At 38.0% G+C, this 17,573-nt stretch overlaps 1 protein-coding gene across 7 annotated transcripts in view; it reads left to right on the top strand.

Moving 5' to 3' along the window:
• Window positions 1–17,573, top strand: part of ITSN2 (intersectin 2) — an 88,259-nt gene that overhangs the window by 42,644 nt on the left and 28,042 nt on the right. For 5 of the 7 annotated variants that reach the window (XM_065055755.1, XM_065055752.1, XM_065055757.1 and 2 more), the window contains exons 9-24: window positions 724–787; window positions 2,233–2,370; window positions 2,483–2,568; window positions 3,397–3,659; window positions 4,365–4,514; window positions 4,746–4,886; window positions 5,675–5,762; window positions 6,375–6,514; window positions 7,398–7,478; window positions 9,250–9,386; window positions 11,560–12,002; window positions 13,140–13,261; window positions 15,272–15,447; window positions 15,735–15,879; window positions 16,368–16,573; window positions 17,412–17,476. In XM_065055755.1, coding sequence (XP_064911827.1) covers window positions 724–787; window positions 2,233–2,370; window positions 2,483–2,568; window positions 3,397–3,659; window positions 4,365–4,514; window positions 4,746–4,886; window positions 5,675–5,762; window positions 6,375–6,514; window positions 7,398–7,478; window positions 9,250–9,386; window positions 11,560–12,002; window positions 13,140–13,261; window positions 15,272–15,447; window positions 15,735–15,879; window positions 16,368–16,573; window positions 17,412–17,476 — 2,445 coding nt within the window. The remainder of the gene's footprint in view (window positions 1–723; window positions 788–2,232; window positions 2,371–2,482; window positions 2,569–3,396; window positions 3,660–4,364; window positions 4,515–4,745; window positions 4,887–5,674; window positions 5,763–6,374; window positions 6,515–7,397; window positions 7,479–9,249; window positions 9,387–11,559; window positions 12,003–13,139; window positions 13,262–15,271; window positions 15,448–15,734; window positions 15,880–16,367; window positions 16,574–17,411; window positions 17,477–17,573) is intronic. The other 2 variants (XM_065055756.1, XM_065055758.1) reach the window with 1 other exon arrangement.

Genomic DNA, 17,573 nt, shown 5'->3' on the forward strand with positions numbered 1-17,573 from the left:
TAATTTAAGGGAGTCATTCCTTGTTGACTTTCAGCGACGTTTGTGCTGTGTCTCGGTGTTATGGTGGTTTCAAAAGACTTCACCCAAAGTTAATAAAAGAGTAGAGCTTTATGAAAGTTCTTATAAAACTAGATTACTCACTGTAATGCAGCGAGCAGAGTGCTGGCCAAGCAGTTGTACATGTAAAGTCAGTATGTATGTTACTAGCTTACTAGATTTCCCATTTTGAATAAGCATTGACTAAGCTTCTACCTCAGTTTCCTCGCCTACAAAAAAAGGAAAGCAATTCTCTCTTTTAAGAAAGGAATTCAGTGCTTTTTGTCTTCTTCAGTTGGTTTTGGGCTGAAGGTTTCATCAGCTTGCCTAGAAAGGTATATGTTTTTTTGCTATCAAAGGGAAGCTGACAGCTTTTCAGCATGCTCACTCAAGCTGTGCTTTTGTAACAGCTGTGGAGATTACCATAAATATCCATTTTTCATGTCAGTATTTCGGTGAGGTGCTCTGAATGAAAAAAGTACACAAGAATACTTACATTTTTATTGTGTCCAGGTTGTAATGCCTGTCATTAAGCCTGGAAGTAATGCCAACTGTCAGCCACTGATGAAAATGGATTAGATTAATATTAAAAATAAACATGGCCCGGTTCTTGACCTATTTTTTGCTACATGTGCATCTTTGCTCAAAGTATTTATTTTTATTAAAATCTTTTATCTTTTCACTAAGGATTTCAAGCAAGGAATGCCCTTCTGCAATCAAATCTCTCACAGACTCAGCTGGCTACTATTTGGTAAGTTTTGGAACTGATTATGAAATCAACGAGTTTATGGTGTTAAGAGAGGAAACATACTTTATTTAATAAAACAGTAACGAATTACCAGTATTTTCTACTGTACTCATGGTAATTACTGTAATAAGAGTACTGTTATGTGTCAATAGTGCTGGTCTGTGAACATAATAAAAATCTCATTTCATCATCTCCTGCTTTTGTTTTTCACTGTGGTTTGTATAGGCATGTTTTTTTTGTTGTTTTATCATTTCCTTTTTGGTTTTAGTGGGCTTTTAAACTGCCTTTGTTTTTTTAATGAAGTTACTTTATTAAGCATTTCACTTAAATGCAGTCTAAGGACACACTCCTGCAGTTGTATCTTCATAGGTAGCTTTTTGAGAAAGGTTTCTGCTTTCTTGCCTGCATCTCTGGAAACATTTCACAGTTCTCCCCCTCCTCCAGTTGTGTGGGAAGCATTTTGTAGGCTGGGGATATGGTTGTGTGTTCTCCTTAAGGGGGGTAGGTGATCATTTTCCTACCCGTTGCAAGGTGCTCTGGGACATCTCACGTCTTCTCTGCCCTGTCGAGGAGACACAAGGGGAAGAATTCTATGCAAAGGTTCACATTGTAGAATTTGATGTTGTTTTATAGAATGTTTTATTTTGCTTTAAAAAATAATAATAAAAAAAGTGGTTTATAGCATTTTGAGCTGCTTAAAAACAGCCTTGATTATCTTCCCAGCTCTTCTCTTGGTGGTGCAATAAATAGAGAGATGTCTCTTAACCTTTCAAGTCCTTTTTTATGTTTTATGGAAACATCTGAATAGCAGTACATTATTAAACAAAATAATATCTTCCTTCATCAACTATAGAATCATAGAATCATTTCAGTTGGAAGAGACCCTCGGGATCATCGAGTCCAACGATAACCTGACTCTAGCACTAAACCATGTCCCTAAGAACCTCATTTAAACACCTTTTGAACATCATCCGGGGATGGTGACTCCACCACTGTCCTGGGCAGCCTGTTCCAATGCCTCACAACCCTTTCTGTGAAGATTTTTTTCCTAATATCCAACCTAAACCTCCCATGATACTTCAAACTTGAGGCCATTTCCTCTTGTCCTGTCACTTCTTGCTCAAGAGAAGAGACCAACCCCCTCCATGCTACAACCTCCTTTCAGGCAGTTGCAGACAGTGATAATGTCTCCCCTCAGCCTCCTTTTCTCCAGGCTGAACAGCCCCAGTTCTTTCAACTGCTCCTCATATTCCTGTTATTAATCCTATTAATTAATTAATTATCATCAATTGTATCAATTCCTGTTATTAATCATAGCTATTTTCACCAGAACATTTCACAGGGATTCTCTGTTTTTAAAATGGTTTTTACAGTCAGTTGTTTCAGCTATCATTCTTGAGTGATTGCGATGTTTGGCTGTAATCATGATTGCTGTTAAAACTCCACAGGTCGCTGGCTGATATCGATGGAGACGGGCAGCTGAAGGCTGACGAGTTTGTGTTGGCCATGCACCTCACCGACATGGCCAAGGCCGGGCAGCCTCTGCCACTAACTCTGCCCCTTGAACTGGTTCCGCCTTCCTTCAGGTATATCGCTGAGGGCAGTGAAGCATAATATACTTTTAACTGAGGTGTTTTAAACAAAGAAAATAACTGTTATTTCTCTAACGATGGTGTGTTGGTTTTTTTTGACCTCCAGGAGTGGAAAGTACACTGAAAATATAAATGGAACTCTGCCATCTTACCAGCCTGTGCAAGAGGAGGAGCCACAGAAAAAACAACCAGGTAAAAACAGGGTGCACGTTCTTAATGTATATGGCTGTCTTGAAAGGGCACTGAAACCTTTAGAAAGTGGAAGACATGATCAAATCCCTAGGGAGCTTCATTTCAGGAGCTAGATCCCTTTTAACTTGGATGGTGGGAAGGTTGTTAAGTGGATGTAGCCAGTCTATTGCATCTAATAAAATTAAGAATGCAGAGATAGGGCTATTTTTAGCTGTAGGAAAGGAAAAATGTGCTGATTAATAATGTATTTTGGAAAAGAAATCCTTCATGGCCAAATACTGGCATGCTACTGCAATTTGTTTTTTAAGTTGAAAGTTCCTGGCATTACTTTGTTCTGGACACTTTAAAAACAAGGGCTTGCAATGTAGTTTAATTCTCTGAAAACCAGATGCATTTTGTGCATAACTTAGATTCTGCTCGACTCCCTCATGCTACCAGCGAAGGTCTCTGTGCATGCAAGACACAACTTGCCTCTCTTTTTGGAAAGGTGGTTGCTGGGAGCCTAAATCATTCCTTTCTATCTCTTTTTATCCTGTATTGCAGTAATTGAGCTTGATCCTGTTTTGTGTTCTGCTGTTTATACCTCCAGGAGCTCTTAGGGAACACCCTTAAAACTTAAGCTCTTTCTCTGTGTTAATGTTTCTTGCACAGTGGAAAACCTGTTTAACAGAAGACATTCTTCTCCTATCATACAAAAGCTGTTATTTTATGTTTCCTCTAAAATTCAAGTAGTTTTCATGGTCAGTTTTAAATTACAACTATTTTTTTGTTGTTGTTTGAGAGGAATGTTTTGCACAGGACAGAAATAACAACCTTTCCTTATTTTAGTGACTTTTGAGGACAAAAGGAAAGCCAACTATGAGAGGGGAAATATGGAGCTGGAAAAACGCCGTCAGGTCCTGTTGGAACAGCAGCAGAGGGAGGCTGAACGTAAGGCTCAGAAAGAAAGAGAAGAACAAGAGCGACGAGAGAGGGAACGTCAGGAGCAGGAACGGAAAAAACAACTCGAAATGGAAAGGCAGCTGGAGAGACAGCGCGAGCTGGAAAGACAACGAGAAGAAGAAAGAAGGAAAGAAATAGAAAGGCGGGAGGTTGTTTTCTTGAAGTTATTTTTTAGTTCTGTAAGGAATGTGTTCATGCTTACAGTATCCACTTGACAGAGTGTTCAGGATTGGAATGCTGGCTTTGGTTGTCTCTCCTCACATGGCCACTGGCATGTTGTCTTGGAGAGAGAACGTCGTTTCTGTCTGAAAACGTTGTGTCTATTATAAATGAATCAAGTGTTGGAGTAGACTGAAGTTTTCAGATGCCTATAGGACAGATAAGATTTCCTTGGACAAATTTATTGGATTTCTGCAAAAATATGTGTACCGAATGAGATTGTACTGAATTCATAATTGATTACATTTTGACAGATGAACTTGAGCCAGTTTGCTTCTACTGGGTGTCTCGGCGCATGCATAAGACTTGTATATTTTTTTGCAGTTCTGTGAAATACTTGAAGGAGGTTATGAGTAATATCAATCAACGTGCTCATTTATGGGCAGTCCTCTAAGATACACAGGTTTTTTGTCTGAATTATGTAGCTTTTCTTCATCCAGAGTTAAGAGCATGGCATGAAGAATCTTACAGGATTGCTTCCTCCATTCTTTGCTGAAGTGTATAGGACCACTTTAACAAAAGACAACTTGATGTGTTGCTCTTATGCTATTTAGATATAGAATACATTGTATTAAATCATGATCTCCGTGTTCTGCATCTCCATTGTGATTTAAGGTAATGTGACTTTTCCGCAGGCAGCGAAACAAGAACTTGAGCGCCAGCGACGGTTGGAATGGGAGAGAATTCGTCGCCAAGAACTTCTTAATCAACGTAACAGAGAACAAGAAGAAATTGTCAAGTTGACCTCTAAAAAGAAGAGCCTTAATCTTGAATTAGAAGCCCTGGTAAGACAGAAATTTGCACTACACATGTTGAAATACAGTATTTTAAAGTATGCAAATCTTAGAATCTACATTAATGGCCCACCAGGAGTTTCACCCTGCTTTGCATGAGCAATCTAAAGCAGATATTTTGGGTTGTTTTAAAGAATTGATCATGAACTAATCGCCCACAGATTTAGCGGAGAAGTGTTACTTGTTGTTTGTGGTATAATTTCTCTTTTACTTCCCTTCTAGACGGACAAACATCAGCAGATCTCAGGCAGATTGCAAGATATTCGAAGCAAAAAGCAAATTCGGAAAAGTGAGCTGGAGGCATTAGATAAGAAATATGACCAAGGAATTATGGAAGTCAAGCAACTACAGCAACAGCTTCAGGTGTGTGACTTTGTGTCCTTTACTTCTTATTCGGTGTTTCAGGAATGCTGTTGATAATTCATACCCATGGGGAGGAATAGGGAATGGGTTTGATTACAGAGGAGAGAAGAAATCGGCAAGGCCATCAACATTGCAGAGGTTTTAAATTTTATATACGGTGTTAAAGAAATGATGACATGTACTCCAACAAGCTCCTAGTTTAATGAGGACAGTGGTCAAAACTTCAGCTGTGCCTATGTGAACCGGTAATAGTGACTTCTCTTTAATTATGAATTATTTTATGGCTTCAGACTGATTTTTATGAGGAATGTTTTTCTGTATGCAGAGCAAATTGGGCTGAAGTACCCTGATGTGCTTTTTTTCTCTCTTGGAATAGCAAAACATGAATTATTTCAAAGCACTTGACTATTATAAATCATGCTCTACTATATTTTTATGTAATGCTCCTGCACATCAGGGAAACTTCTCTTCATGTTCATATGTGTCCCAGTTACTGTTTGATGTTGGGCTTGGGGCAGCCAAATGTTCTTATGATAATATTTACACTTCTAGCATGTCTGTTGTTTTTGTTTTTTTCAACTGTGTTAATGTTTTGGGGTCAAAAAGCATTCACTTTTAATAGTGTTTATATTGAGAATGTGGAAGTCATTTTTTCCTCTACCCCATAATGATAACTTTCATCTATGTTTTCTTAACATTAGTTGAAGTTATGTTTGAAAATTCACCCTTTTTACTTACTGATTTATAAACAATATTAAAAATGTCTTATGTTCTCTTCAAACCTACAGGAGTATCAGAATAAACTAACCTATTTAGTTCCTGAAAAACAGCTGTTAAGTGAAAGAATTAAAAATGCTGAGCTTGAAAACACTCACAGTAAGTGCCTGCAAATGAATTCTCTTTGGTTTGCGTTGCTGGCTTTTATCACTTGTAAAAAAGGCTGAGGATACACAGTTGTTAATCACACCTTAATTTTTGTATCTTTTGAGTTAGTGCCATCTTAGCATTGTCATCTGCTTTCCGTTATTTCCATCATGTTCTAAATAACAGGCAAACAAATATATTTTTGTGAGAAAGCACCGAGTTTGCTTGAAACTTTTACGCAGACTATATGGCCTACAGATACTATTACATCTTGTATTCCTTTGGTAACATAAATCCGAGAGAGTTAATTTATGTAAAATCTACACTGTTTTTTACATCGAATTGTACTAAAGTCCCTATGTAGAGGAACTTGCTATGAATTGGTCTGATATTAAAGAAAAAACAACTTGCAAATTATTCTGTATATATGTATATATATGCAATGCCTGTATGTCTCAGGTGTTGGGGCCTTTTCTTCTTTGTGCTGTATACAAAGAGAAAGGTAAATCAAGGAATTCTTGTGAGGAAAGAGGTTGGGAGTGTGTGTATAGTATATTAGGAAAATAATAAAAGAATGAGTGAAAACAGAAACCCTTATAAAATTGCTTGACTTGCCTTATGCAGGCACAGGACTCGGTTCAGTGCACAAGAAGTCCGTAGAAAAGGAAGAATTATGCCAAAGACTCAAGGAACAACTAGATGCCCTTGAGAAAGAAACTGCTTCTAAACTTGCCGAAATGGATGCATTTAACAGTCAGCTTAAGGTACGTGCATTATCTAAACACTACACTTAGTCTTAGGCTGGTAAGCAGTATCTTGATTTCTCCATCCAGTCATAAAGATTGGTGGCACTTCTACCAGGCTTCCATAAAACTTTCCCCAACTTCCAATGTTAAATAAGAATTACCAGAAGTCTTGCAGTAACAAAAATGCACTCTAAAGTATTGATAATGTACTAAAATTCAAATCTCTTGCTAATCATCGCTTTGCATGAATCAACTGTTGCTCACTCATAACTTTTGACTGCTAGAATTCACATTGATTTAGAACTGAAGTTTCTCAAGCCCTTGTAAATTCTGTTATTATGGTACTGAGGTTAAATTTGCTACAATTCTTGAATTGCGGACTGAACATTTAACTTTAATTGAACAAAATACAGGGTTTCATAGTACATAATGCAGGGTCTGATAGCAGATTTAGACGTTGTCCTAAAAGTAAGCATAGACCGCTTATTTGTGTAGAAGTTAAGAAATACTGACCAGTGGTGCTGAAGGTGGTTTTGTTTCCCTAGAAATGCCCACAGCTCTCAGGCAGGGCAGCATGCACACACTTTACTTCATTTATTAATACCAGCTTACTCCCAGTGGCACTGATGTGAACTTTACTCTTAAGTAATGGATTTATGCTGAGCCGTTGTGAGGGCTCTGCGCTCTCCAATAAAAAGAACATGAAGAAAAAATTGTAAACTTTTAAGGAGTTTCTTTTATTTTTAAAAAACGAGTACATAGAACAAGCATTTTTAGTGACTTGTTTATTGCATGGCTTGCTGTGTTCAGTGGCTGCATCTACCATTTAGTTTTCCCTAAAATATGTTTTTCAAAATACAGTGCAAAGATTAATTGGCTTTTTATCTGCCTTATCTTACAGTGTGAGAATATGGATGATTCTGTTCTTCAGTGCCTTTTGTCTCTGCTAAGCTGTCTCAACAACCTCTTCCTCTTACTTAAGGTTATTTTCTAATCTTTGGCTCTTTTTGGTTTTTAATTATTTCGCACTTTTTCTCTGCTTACCCTTTCTGTTTGGATGTACAACCTCTATTAAATAAATTTTCCTAAAAGAAAATCAGTAGGTTCTTTTTTTTCTGCTAGCTTTGACATCCCCTTAAAGACTTAACGTTTTCTTACCTGCCTAGAAAACCAAACTGCAAAACAGTGATAGTCATTTTATTTCTTAACATGTTATGTTTACTCAGTCGTTTTACCCAGATATTTTTCATTTCGTCTATGGTATCATCAACCAAAACATACTTTCTTAGATGGAAGCGGTGTCTTCTCCCACCTTTCCATCTGTTGCTCTGTACCCGTCTCTCTGTGCCTGTATTCATACATCTTAGGCTCTGAGTCACATTAATGAATTCCCAGTCGAGTTTGAGTCTATAAATAGCATCGATGCCCAGAATATGACATATGACATGGCAAACACAATGCTATTAAGCCTCCAGATTAACCCAGTACTAAAACCTACTCGCTGTTTTTCCCTCAACGCTGCTTTTGTCTGCTGGGGCCAAAAAATCTGACTTCTATTTTTTTGTTGCTGTGTTTTCCCCCACATAAATTACTTAAGAATTACTTAAGTGGCCTTCCCCTTTTGCATAAGGGTTATTCTGTCCTTAAATCAGAGATACAAGACTTTTTATAATGCGATTTTGTTTCCATAGTGATCCTCAGTTTCTATGCAAAATGAGAAGAAAAGGTATTCTCAGCTGACTATGGGGAAAAGTCGTAGTCAATTGTCTGGTTTAGTTTGTTGCTACACTGATGCAGAAATTGCACAGCATCTCGTAGGCAACATGATTATTCTTAGAGGTGCATGTTGTAGTGAGAATAGATCATTCTTACCTGCTCTATTTGCATTTATGAGACTAGATACTGTGATAGATGTGAGAAGTCAGGGTACACCTGTTGCGTTGCTCAGGGTGTATCCATAGCATTCCTGAGAAGAAAATAGTGTATCTTACAGGTGTTCTGTAACATGGTGAAGTACAATCTAAAGTAATTCCATTATTGCTGATTTGTTTTCGTCTGTAAATTTAATTATCTTAAAGATTCATGCTGATTTTCTGCTGTGGAAAAGTTTGTTAACAGAGGGAGATGGAATAGGAATGGAAAGATGTGTTTTAAAGAAAAAGAGTAAAACTGTGGAGTTTACAAATATAGGAAAACTGCAATCCGAGGTAGTGTCTTTAGGCTCTGGCTTCTCACAGTGGCAAGCCTGCTGGATATTTCTAGAAAGTTTTTCTGATTTAAATATGGGACTGATTATTCATCGCAAAGGCAAACACCCTACTGAAGGGACGTGTTTGTCAGGTTTGTGGTATCGTGTTGGCTTCCAGTTGAAGTCTGCGTACTCATCAGATGTGTCCTGTAGTTGTTTAAAACACACCTCATTGCCTTTTGTGTCCTTAGATAATGTTGTGTTTGAACACTCAGTTTTGTATCTTCCCTTTTCCTCCTCTGTATTTGCCATTTCCAACAGGTGTATGATTTTTAAGGGCTTTTGAAACCCTAAATTATGCCAAAGTCTTTGCAAACCTGCCGGCCACTTTAATACTTCTGTTTATTTGATTTTCTTTACAGTGACCTCCAAGGACTGTTAATAACTCAGTATTACTTTGTCCATTTGTATTAAAACTTGGTTCACAAAGCATTAAAATGCCTGGATGGTTTTCTGGAAAGATTGGCTTTATTTATTTTTTATGTACTTTGTGTTTCCTCCTAAGGACCTGAGAGAAAGTTACAGCACGCAGCAATTAGCCTTGGAGCAGCTCCACAGGATCAAACAGGACAAAATAAGAGAGGTAGAAAAAAGAAGAGCTGAACTTGCACAGAAAAAGCGACTGGAAGACGAGGCTGCAAGGTACCGCGTCTGAATGTATCAGCGTTAGCAGCTTTTAAAGCAAAGTAATGCTGTGATGACTTTTAAGATGGTGATTATGTTAAAAGGGAAGCTAATCGGTAAGAATGCATCCTAGTGAGTTGCCTAAGAGAAAACATGTGGAGTACCAGTAATATAAGATGGTTTGAATTGCTCTTTCAAGTCTGTTTTTATCTTCATTTTTAAAAAAAGAACTTGTAATTCAGATAAAGCAGGTAGTCACTTTTGCTAATAAAATTTTTAGCTCCTGTTATAGATAATACTCATACATTTAAAATTCCTTATGTTTTCTGCTCTGTTTTGCTGGCCTTCAAAAGATCTGACCTAGTTCCTTAAAAGCACTTCTGACTGAGAAGTTACCAGTTTTTTGTCATGTATATTCAGCTGTGAAATTGATACTCAAGACAACAGAAGCCTCATTGCCTGCTTAATTCCTATGTTGATCTTGAAAGCTGGATGAGTGAGCAAGCTCTGAGTTTTAAATTTGATGCCTTTTTAGGGAGGACAATGAAAACATTAGAATATGTTTGAAACAATCTTCCTTTCACATTTATGGTCCTGGTTGAGCTCAGCCCAGCCTGGTATCAAGCACTCAGACTTTCACTGATCTCAGCTCTTGGTTTCTCATGGTGTTGTTCCCAACTGGTTTTATTTTCTCCTGTTTCATTGATTAAGAAACCATAGTTTCTTGGGTTTGATTCTGGCCATCTTAAGCCACCACTCTGTTTTTCCTCTCTCCAGACCTTCTGGAGCAGCTGCCCGTTCAGCAGCCCTGGATTAAATCATTGCCAGAGAAAAGGCGGATGGGTGCTCTGGGTGGGGAGTCCTCAGCTCTGGAATTGCTTCGATGTACTAGTCTTGACTTTCCTTCTCATTCAGAGAATTGCTGTGTTTTGTCATTTTAATTTGAGAGAGATATTCAATTATTCATATTTGCTTTGACTGTTTTTAATGAAGCAGAGCTAGTGGCCTTGTGGCGTTTGTTGATTCATGGTCTTAACTCAGGGCAATGCTTTTCTACAAGTATGATTGGAATGTCATAAAATTTGTGACAGTCCCTTTAAGAGAGCCGTATGCTGTATGTATAACAATGTCCGGTTAATTTTTCTGTTCAGCATAGCTATCTGATAGAGTAACAATGGTATTGCACAGCTCCCCTTAGATGCTGTCACATGCTTGAAAACACAATAAAATGACCATCCGACCAATAGACCTCCCACAGTGATTTGATGAAGTGGTCTCCTCTAGAATCATAGAATAGAATCAGAGAATCATTTTGGTTGGAAGAGGCCCTCAGGATCATCGAGTCCAGCCATAACCTGACTCTAGCACTAAACCATGTCCCTAAGAGCCTCATCTGAATACCTTTTAAACCCCTCCAGGGATGGTGACTCCACCGCTGCCCTGGGCAGCCTGTTCCAATGCCCGACAGCCCTTTCCATGAAGAAATTTTTCCTACCATCCAATTTTTTTCTAATATCCAATCCAGGCTTGGTGCCTCCTCAATAACCTCTTCAGACAGCGGCCCAAAGGGACAGGTCCACTCTTTTCAGAAGAAAGGTCTCAACATATAATGATTTTGAAAGGTGTTGAATTGGATAATAACTTCTTCAGAGAGATGAGGCACAGGACAAAATCTGAACAATTTCAGAGAATACAGTCAGATTTGCAGATTCTGCCTGCTGGAGTGTGGCTGTGGCGGGGATAAGCATATTGAACTGATTACAACTGCTGAAGGCAAAAAATTAAAGCAGCAGACATCAGTATGCAAAGACTATTTTTTGTAAATGCACCAAAGTGAAATTTTGTTATTAATCTGTTTGGAAATCTTCATTTCCAGTCGTGAGGTTTGGATACTACCTTGGCAGACAGCTTAAAACCACCTTTGTTCAGTTATCAGATCGTTTCTTGCTCATCAGGATGTAGATGAGCAGAAGAGCTCGTGGAGACATTGCACAAGTAACTCCATGGGAGTGTTTCTATACCAAGAATTTTAATCCATTTGTTATTTATATGTAAAATATACTGGCACTCATGAGGAGAGTGATCAGTATCGTAGACTCAGTTTTACTGACAAGTGCAGTTGAGTACTCTATGAACACAATCTCATTATTTTTATATGAATATTCTCCTACTTCCCATTCCTTTCTTTCAGGAAAGCAAAACGGGAGAAGGAGAACCGATGGCAGGAAAATATCCGAAGGGAAGAGGAAGAGAAAAAGAAGCGACTGGAGGAAGAACGAATGCAGGAGAAAGTTCAAGAAAAGCTAAAAGCTGAAGAAGCAGTTGCTCTGATGAGAGAAAGGGAAAATAAACAGCTTCATGCAGAGGAGGAGAAAAAAAAGCAAGACACAGTCTTGAGGGAGACAGAAAAACAAAGGCAGAGGCAACTGGAAGAAGACAGAAGAAAGTTAGAACAAATTGCAAAAGAAGCTGAGGAGAGGCGTAAGCAGAACACAGAAATAAAGAAGATAAAAGAAGTGACCAACTCTCAGGAGGTGGAGAAACGCGCTTCTAAATTAAACATAAATGAGAAGTTTGCAGATCTGTTGAAACCAACAGAGGGTAAAAGTCTTAAGCCGCCCTGGAAAAGTGAAGGTAATCTTAGTCCGTTTGATTTTTGCTTTAATGGTTCTTATTTTCCTGAGCGTTACTTCATTCTTTACGTGTACTATTGTTAATGTGACACGATGACAGGCTTATTGTCTAAAATATTATTTAAAAAAGCCCAAACCACAGCAATGTTCCATGTCTTTAGTTAGTTAAGAATCATCCTGTTAACTTTGTTCTATTGGTTTTCAGCACCTATAACTCTGACAAATCTTCCAGTGATCATGGCCAACAAATCACAGATGCTGGAAACAGTAATATTTTAGCTTTTTCCTAAGGCCTGTGCTTTCTGTCATTAAAGCAGAATGCTAATATGGAGGAATTTTGTTCAGTGATGAGTGGATGGGCAGGTAACGCTCAGCAAAGTGATTTATTGACATTGAAATGTAGTTTATTTCTTTTTTTAATCAATGTCGTTTATTAAAAAGTAAAGAACTGAAGTCAACCAAACTTTAGTTGTGGGACTTTGAAAAATACTGATTTAACAATATTTTCACTGAAGGCAGTTTTGATTAGTTCCATCCTTCATTAGTTCTCATAGGTTTTTATTAGCCACATTTGTCACTGAGTTCAGCAAGAACCGTATTATGGCAGTGCTGAAAGGTGTCCGCACGCCATGCATTGTAAAACATTCACTGCTAGCAAAACCAGGTGTGGAGAGCGTAGATGCAAAGAAAATAGAAATCATGGTAGTTCAGGTTTCTAAGTAAAATCTTCACAACTGCTGCTAAACATTATTGTTGTAGCAGTGGTATCTTTTCAGTTGGAAAATTATAATAATGTTAAATGAGACTATATTAAAGCACAGGCTTAGCCAGAGTGGTGTGATGAGATGAGAATATAAGGATGTCATTTTTCCAGTGCATTTTATTGCATTGATTTTAATGAACATTAATGCATTTATTTTATTGATACGTTTACTATGATTAGCATGTGAAATTCTTGCATGGTGTGCATCCCATCAGCTGTTGTAGCTGTGTTCCCCTCTGATACTTGCATAGTGTCTTTGGAGCAAGAACAGTTTTGTTCTTGTATTCATACCTGTTACATAGAATGGCAGAGCTGCAACCAAGTGCATTTCTTTCAGCTGTATCAAAATGGTAACTAGTTTTCTTCTCTTTACAGGCAATGCAGTTAATGCCTCAGAGTCTAGAAATTCAGTTGCCTTGGTAAATTACAGAGCTTTATATCCATTTGAAGCGAGGAATCACGATGAGATGAGCTTTAATACTGGGGATGTAATTCAGGTAAGATTTGCCATTGATGTTTAACTTGCAAAAGTCCAACCCTGTTTCCCCAGCCTGGAGACACACCAAGTGTCAAAAGCATTATTTTGATATATTTTAAGACTTTCTCAAAATTTAAATGTGATTTTTTTTTTTAATTGTTTGTTTTGTAGGGGGTTTTTTAAAGGTAAATTTAGGATTAGTTCAGCTAAAATCTTTCATTGGATCTTACACATCCTAGAGGCGTTGACAACCTGTTTAGAATAACAATAGTGAACTCTAAACATAAACTTTCTAAATTCAGTTCATCAAGAATGATGCAGCTGCTGCAGTTCATTGTACGTGTGCAGGTTGGCATTTAAGTGTCTACTTGAAATATGAAATGTAGAAAATGGATCCATAAATGGCTACATAAATTGACAAAATTATTAATGCCATTTCAATTCAAGTTAAACTTGTTACTTAGCAAGTAGATGTGAAAGTTTCTTCTGAATCGAATGTATTGTTAGCGTAGACTTCTGCCTCTTGCTGGCTGGTCCTTTGTAACACTCCCTCAGACAGATAACTATAGTAGTTTATTCTGCGTCTATTCTTTGTAGCACTTCCCTGGATTCATCTGAATTTACGGTCTATGAGGTCTATAACATCACAGCAGGATCATAATATTGGAAATATCTTCTGACAGTTGAAATCTGTGCTGTTTCATGTCATTATATCCCTTGTCTGCTAACAGGTTTTTAAAAGCGTGTGCATTCAGGTGGAAATGTGAAAACTGATTTACAACTGTGGTAGTACAATTAATATATATGTATCTAATATAAAAGTGCATATGGTTCCTTGTTCAGATTATAAGTAATATAAGTTGTTGCTAAAGAAGAATTTAAGAAGCAATGTGGTACAAAATATTAAAACACTTAAGTGTTAGGCTTCAGTTTGAGTTAAATCATTTGTTTATATTTTCAAACCAATGAAGCATGGAAGAGAGAACAAAGAAGTAAGTTGTGGTTTGGTGCCCTTCTCAGACGTAGTTAACTGTGTGATTTCACTACCGGTAACTGATTTTAGAAACAGTCTCACAGCCACTGCCACTGCATCCTCTTTCTCCTCTTATACCTCAAACCTCAGCTGAGCTAACTAGCTGATAGTATTTGATGAACTGCTGATTTTTAGCTGATTTTGACTAATTTGCAGCATAGTGGAGACTTCAGTATTGCTATGAATATTTAAGGACGCTCTTGGCTGGGTACTGATCTCCCAAGTAACAAGTGATAGGATGAGAGGAAACAGCCTCAAGTTGCACCAGGGGAGGTTCAGATTGGATATTAGGAAAACAATTCTTTGCAGAAAGGGTTGTCAGGCATTGGAACAGGCTGCCCAGGGAAGTGGTGGAGTCACCATTGCTGGAGGGGTTTAAAAGACACATAGATGTGGCACTTAGGGACATGGTTGAGAGGTGGACTTAACTGTGTTAGGTTGATTGTTGGACTCAATGACCTTGAAGGTCTTTTCCAGCCTCAGTGATTCTGTGACTCAATTCTGTACTGAATTGTATAGTAAATAACAGGATTTTTTGGATGTGTTTTAGATGCAGTCAGATGACACAGTTAGTGATATCTGTGAGCAGAACTGCAGCAGTTGTTTTCATGTGCTGTCCGGCTCACCAGCCGCTGCCTCTTGTCTGCACATCTGGCAAAATACAACACAACGCACTGTAGTTTTTTGGCAAACCAGAATGGCTCCAGGTATAGGCCATGGTCCCAAATGTGCATGGTTGGGGCCCATTTGAAGGACTATAATGACTTGGAGACCTGTCTCCACCTGTGGCTGAAAACAGGGCGATTGCATCATGACCCTGTTTCTCGAATAGGGCAAAATCAGCTCAGTTCCGATAGGGAAGAGACTGAAAATGCTGATCCTGGTGTGAGTGCAGCCCGTGCTGTTCAGTTCAGAGTGCCAGCGGGTGCTGACACACTAGAAACCCTGTTTGTTTCACGCTGCTAATTCTATTTGTATTTGTCCTCCTGTCCGTAGGTTGATGAAAAAACTGTGGGAGAGCCTGGTTGGCTTTACGGGAGTTTTCAAGGACATTTTGGTTGGTTTCCATCCAATTATGTAGAAAAAATACCAGATGGAGAAAAATCTTTATCTCCTAAGAAGGCCTTACTTCCTCCTACAGTATCTTTATCTACTACCTCAGCTGCTTCAGAGTGAGTTTAGTCATGTTTGTGTTAACATTGCTTTTTCTACATTTAGCTAACACGTAATGTGCTAAATAGTTTCATTTGGTGTTTGTTTTTATAATATATATGCAGAAAACTTATTGAAGAACCTACCTGAATGTCTTAGCCTGGAATTTTTAAGTGTTTGATACTCTGCATTGTGCAGTATATCTGGCTTATATATGTTTTAAGGGGGAAAAAAGAAGTTACTCTGCTTGAGGTACTTTTGAAATAAAAACTGCGATGTGTTAAATACACTTGTATTTAATTTGCAGACCACTTTCCCCAAGTAAATCCACAGAAGAATCTGATTACCAAAACATACCTTTTTCTAGCCTGAATGTTAACACAGCGTGGCAACAGAAATCAGCTTTTACTCGCACTGTGTCCCCTGGATCTGTTTCACCCGTTCATGGACAGGTATGAGGAACTTTCTGGATTTTAGGTTGCTGTTAATGAAATTGATTAAAAACAAACAAACAAAACCCAAAGCAAAACAAATTAAACCACAGCTTTTCTAATACTGAGTGCACTGACCACTCTAGAGGATGAATAAACTAGTCTGAATTCTCCACTGCTGTGCGTTGGTGCAATTCCATGTATTTCCATGGACCAATGATCAAGAAGACTCATGCAGTATGTTTCATAATTCTACAATAATTTTCACCCCTAATTAGACACAAGATGTTTCTAGCAAATAAGAAACAGAGTTGAGAAATTGTTCCTGAGTCAACAGGTTGTATAGAGCAATGTAAAATGTTGACAACAAATTATTCAGCCAACACTTAGGAATGAAATTGCTTAGACTGCACTTAAAAGATACATTGCTGTTTGGTTGGGTTTCATTTAACACTTGCACCAATTTGGAATAGTGCGGTCAGTCAACATCTCCACTTCTGTCTTAACAGGGGCAACCTGTCGAGAACTTAAAAGCACAAGCACTTTGCTCTTGGACTGCAAAAAAAGATAACCACTTGAATTTTTCAAAAAATGATATCATTACTGTCCTGGAGCAGCAGGAAAACTGGTGGTTTGGAGAGGTACACGGAGGAAGAGGTTGGTTTCCAAAATCTTACGTCAAGCTGTTACCTGGGAGTGAAATCAAGAAAGAGGAGTAAGTATGACTTTTGGTTTTGTTTTATTCGTTTACTAAAAAAGACGGTTCAGAGTGCAAAATCCTTGCAGTGCTTTAAAGTGCAGAGTATAAATACTGTTTACAATTTACACCGTGCCATTTTAGGCTTCTATTACTTCATTCTGGCAAAGGAAGTGGTGTTGGGCTCACTACTGTGTTAACAGGCAGTTGTCCAAGGTTGAGTGCTGTGAAAATCAGTGGTGTTTGATTATTCATCAAGTGCCAGACTTTGTTTTGGTTCATTACTGAGTCATATCTCTCACAGTGTAGTTTCTTTCTGCCTCTGAAGGTGCCACTTTCTAATTGACTTACTAAGAACTGTAAGCTTGTAAGGCACATATTGCAAAAACAGTGTATTTTTCTTTACTTGAAAAGATGATTATGTGTGTTCTAATGCTGTAAGGTAACTCTCCAGGTAATAATTCAGAGTCTGGATTCTGCTGGGATGGGCTGTACCATTGTATGTGAATTGTTCTTTTCATGTGTTATGATAAAAGCTCTTAGAAATTCTCTAGAATGAGGGAATTCAGACAAAATCTTTAATTTGTGCTTCTTTTGGATAGCATAATTTGCAAATACATCTTGTCTTTCATCACATTACTTTTTAAGTGGTGTGCTCTTGGATGCCATTCATATCTTCAGTATCAGTAATACCTGTCACAATTTGACAGTGAGGGAAATCATTGCAATTAATTCAGAGGCAATATCAACTTTGAGAGAACCAAAGTGAGCATATTCTCTTCCTAATAAAGAGATTTGTTCTTGATCAGCCTTTTTAGTTACTCAAATGTTGTGGTTTGGTTGTTTGTTTTTGCAGACCAGAAGCTATTTATGCAGCTGTAAACAAAAAGCCGAATACACAGTCCTATGCAGCAGGAGAGGGTAAGACAGCATTTAATAGGCTGCTTAATGATACAGTCTCTTTCTGCTTAATGGCATGTGAATAAGCCTGAGTATGTGAAAAGTTTCGGAGCAGGTC

The sequence above is a fragment of the Columba livia genome, chromosome 3 (assembly GCF_036013475.1).
Source record: "Columba livia isolate bColLiv1 breed racing homer chromosome 3, bColLiv1.pat.W.v2, whole genome shotgun sequence".
NCBI classification, from domain to species: Eukaryota; Metazoa; Chordata; class Aves; order Columbiformes; family Columbidae; genus Columba; species Columba livia.